The 4,070-nt window shown below is 35.7% G+C and overlaps 1 protein-coding gene across 1 annotated transcript in view; it reads right to left on the bottom strand.

The window, feature by feature from the left end:
* cnksr2a (connector enhancer of kinase suppressor of Ras 2a) overlaps positions 1–4,070 on the bottom strand; it is a 198,804-nt gene that overhangs the window by 32,971 nt on the left and 161,763 nt on the right. Inside the window, exons 16-18 of the mRNA XM_037694365.1 lie at positions 928–1,001; positions 743–814; positions 195–262 (exon numbers count right to left, since the gene is read on the bottom strand). Coding sequence (XP_037550293.1) covers positions 195–262; positions 743–814; positions 928–1,001 — 214 coding nt within the window. The remainder of the gene's footprint in view (positions 1–194; positions 263–742; positions 815–927; positions 1,002–4,070) is intronic.

The raw sequence follows: 4,070 nt of genomic DNA, 5'->3' as shown, positions 1-4,070 counted from the left end.
TTTTTTTTTTTTCTTTTCTTTTTTTAAATTCAGACAATAGTGATTGGTGTCTCTCAGATACCATTGATTTAGAGGGGTGGATGAAAACAAATATCCAGAAAATAAAAACAGGTTCAAAATAAAGATTTTGATTCCTCTACAGCATCTATCTGCTGAAGTGCTCTTCAAAAAAAAAATCTAAATTATTTTTTTACCCTGCTCCTGGCGCATCCTCTCCCGCTCTGCATAGCCAACTGCTGCCATGTTGAGGCGGCTCAGCCACCTATGAAAATAAATAAATAAATAAACACAACAAAACACAGCATTAAAAATCAACTTAATTTTTTTAACCACAAAATAAAACGGCAAGAGTTTGTTCAGGACACTACAGACTGCTCTACAAACCCAAAATATCATTGGACAACAGTAGATCCTAACAATTATTGTAATATTTTGATGAAACATCACACGAGCAAATATATATATTTTTTGTTTCAATGAACTAATAAAATATTGTTTCCTAAACACTGACATCTATTGTTTAATATTTCCTAAATTCAAAATGGAAGTGACATTTTCTGCAAATGTAGTTTTAAGGCCCTTTATAAGAACATATATTTGATATATTGGATATAAATAAACTACTGTATATGTTTTATACTTTGTGAGAAATAACTGTAAGCTACATTTTTCTTTTTCCACCCAGCTGAGATTCTGCCCCGCTGCACAACCATCATCTTAGTTCTGCCCTCACTGCTTTTACCTGTTCATGTCATCCACTCCATCTGCTGCAAAGTAGAAACTCTTGACCTTGGGGTGACATGCTTTGAATGCACTGGAGAGACAGAGAGATCTATTTTTACACACACACCTTCATGCATTCAGTAGCTGAACACAAGGACAATAGGACATAAATATGGAATAAAGCAGGTTTTCTCAGACACTTACTACTTCTTCCGACATTCACTGGCACGGTCAATCTTGAACTCTGGAAGACTGACAAAACCTTCTGCCTTCTCATCCTAAAAAAATTGCAAAATAAAAAGACAAAACTGCTTGAAAAAATGACTAAATGGAAATTATAGGAATTATAGGTATATTCTGTGGCGCTTTAGTTAATGCATATTGATAAAAAAAAAATAATGGTCACAAATAATTTGTTTGTTTTTTCTCAATTTTTCCAAATCAAGCTGTAGGACAGATTGTTTGTGCTTGTTATGTTGCAGATAGGCCTGTAGAACATGTGTAAATGCTGAATTAAACAAGAAAATGCTTTAGTATATGGACTGTAGCAGTTTCTTATAAACATATTTTACTTAAGCATGCACTTTTGCTAAAACATACAAATGAAGTACAACAGAGCCCCATACAGGAAAAAGTTTCTGCATAAATGTTGTCAAGCATTGGACCAGATGATGGGACAAAATAAAAAAGAACAAAGTACAATTTTTAAACCATCATGCTGAAGATTTTTTATTAATGAGCATGAAATGAGCAGAATCTATCCTAATTCATCCTGAGATAAACCAACAAAACTGACAACTATGATTCATAATTCAATTAGGATTCAATGCAGTGGGTTGCAGCAATATCCACACCCTTGCTATTCTTTCCATTTATCTATTTTTTGTCATAAAAACATTTTTATTTGAATATAAGTAATAAATCTGCACAAAATTGTTCAGATTTATTAGGTTGCACTAGGCTGCAGTAATTACAGCAATATCTAGTCACTTGAATTTTTTGTTACTTTATGGTAAAAGTGCTCCATCTTTTTCCAGTTGGGTGGGCACCATTTATGAACAGCAGTCTGAATTATATCCAATATTTTCAAATGGATTGGAGTCTGGGCTTTGACTGGGTCATTCCAGGACCCATACCTGTTTTTATCTCAAACCACTAAAGTTTTGCTTTAGAATTATTGTCCTGCTGGAAGGTATGTTGCTGTTCCAGCCTTACATTTCTGGAAGACAAACAGATCAAGAGGTTCTCTGTATTTTATGTCATTCTTCGTTTGTTCATCTCTGACTAGTTTTTCAGTTCCAGAAGACAAAAAAACATGATGCTGTCACAATTATGCTTTACTGTCAGAATGGTATTCTTAGAACGGTGAGAGAAAGTGGCAATTTTAGTCTCTTTGTGGGGGTACTCAAGCACCCCTAAATTTTAACTCAGCGCCCATATACATACATACATATATATATATATATATATATATATATATATATATATATATATTTATACTGTATTATATATATATATGTAATGAGATAATATGCGTCTGATATTATCCTTCATTTAAACGGATTCTTTCATTTTTCTGGACTAAGTCATATCGTGCTTTGTGGAGTAAATGTGGACAGAGACGTGTTTAAATTTCTGACTCACCAACAACAGTGGGTCGTTTATTTTAAACGATTTAAAAACACATCACACATTTACATTAATTGGCAGATTGATTACAATTAACACAGCTTAATTAATGAGCGTTGCAATGAGAAATCATACGGCCATGATATCTCACTTGCAGCTTTTGAAACAACAGACATTTCTGAAGATATCTGGATTATTTACTGGCAAGATAGAAGTTTAAAGATGGGAAAATGAAGGAGTTTAAATGGAGAGAAAATGGATGAGGGAAAGTGTGTTGATAACGAACGGCACCCTCCTTTCGACCCAGCTCCCCTCGGTACACTTCGGTAGTGGAAATCGACTCTTTACCTTGCAGAAGATACCTCAGCTTCGGTGTAGAATTCCCTTTCAACGCTACCATTTCAGCTTCTCCGTAGGATAGCTGAGAAACGTACGGAGTAGTGGCGGTATTCGTTCAACAGCACGCTCACCTCCCGGGTGGACTCACATGAGCTGTGAGCCCGTCAGAGTTCCACTCAGATGTGGAAGATTCCATAATCCCCACGAGACTCGGAAGAACTCCCAACTAACTCCAGCACTTCAGAACTTTTTCTGTTCGGTTCTGCTCTCAGAACTCTTCTGTTCGGTTCTGCTCTCAGAACTTTGAACTGACTGGAACTAGGAAGTGTCGACTTTTTAAAGAGTTCGCTTCCGGTCCCTTTTTGGGAAATCCTGATTGGTTGAAAGAACCAACAGGGGTGTGGTTTTAGTGACATAAGAGGTTATTACAAGTCAGAAAAACAGTGAGATGTTTTTGGAACAGACAGAGAAATGTTTAGGCGAGATGACAGACCACAGGTGCCAGCTTCTTATTTCTTTCTGATAGGTTTAAAAACATGACAGTTCGTTCCAATAAACTTGTTTGCGACTGTCTCTGACTTTTGACCGACATCACCCCCTCTCATTTCAGACAGAAGATCAAAAAATGCATAATTACTCTGTAACAGACATTAACTTGATTTCTACTTTGAATGAGGATTAAAAAAATAATTAATACTGTTTCACAGTTGCATTAAAATGAGTAGTTCACTTCAATATTTAAAAATGATTTGAACTAAACACACTTTGATTATCAAAATATTGTAAAATAGTAATGATAATATAAAAAGAGAGTGTTCTTTCAATTGATTAGTTTAGGATACACTTAGAAAGTCTCTGGATGAGCTTAATTTGTATTTCTGGACTCCAATGAAATAACAGTTCTTGTCCCATGAAGGTCCTCAGGGTCAGGTTTTGACCTGAGGCTTAGTTCACTACATATATATATGTATGTATATATATATATATATATATATATATATATATATATATATATATATACACTTCAAATCGTGACTCATCTGAGCACAGAACAGTCTTCCATTTTGCCAAACTCCATTTTAAATGACCCCTGGCCCAGTGCAAACACCTGAGCTTGTGGAGCTTGCTTAGAAATGGCTTCCTCTTTGCACTGTAGAGTTTCAGCTGGCAACGGCAGATGGCACGGTGGATTGTGTTCACTGACAATGCTTTCTGGAAGTATTCCTGAGCACATTCTGTTATTTCCTTGACCGTGGCATTCCAGTTTGAGGTGCAGTGACGTTTAAGGGCCCAGATATCACAAGCATCCAGAAGAGTTTTATGGCCTTGACCCTTAAACACAGCGATTGTTCCAGATTCTTTGAATCTTTTGATGATAT

The sequence above is a fragment of the Nematolebias whitei genome, chromosome 20 (assembly GCF_014905685.2).
Source record: "Nematolebias whitei isolate Nwh7 chromosome 20, NemWhi1, whole genome shotgun sequence".
Classification (NCBI taxonomy): Eukaryota; Metazoa; Chordata; class Actinopteri; order Cyprinodontiformes; family Rivulidae; genus Nematolebias; species Nematolebias whitei.
The sequence above is the reverse complement of the archived record's forward strand: the minus strand, read 5'-3'. Positions and strand labels throughout refer to the sequence as shown.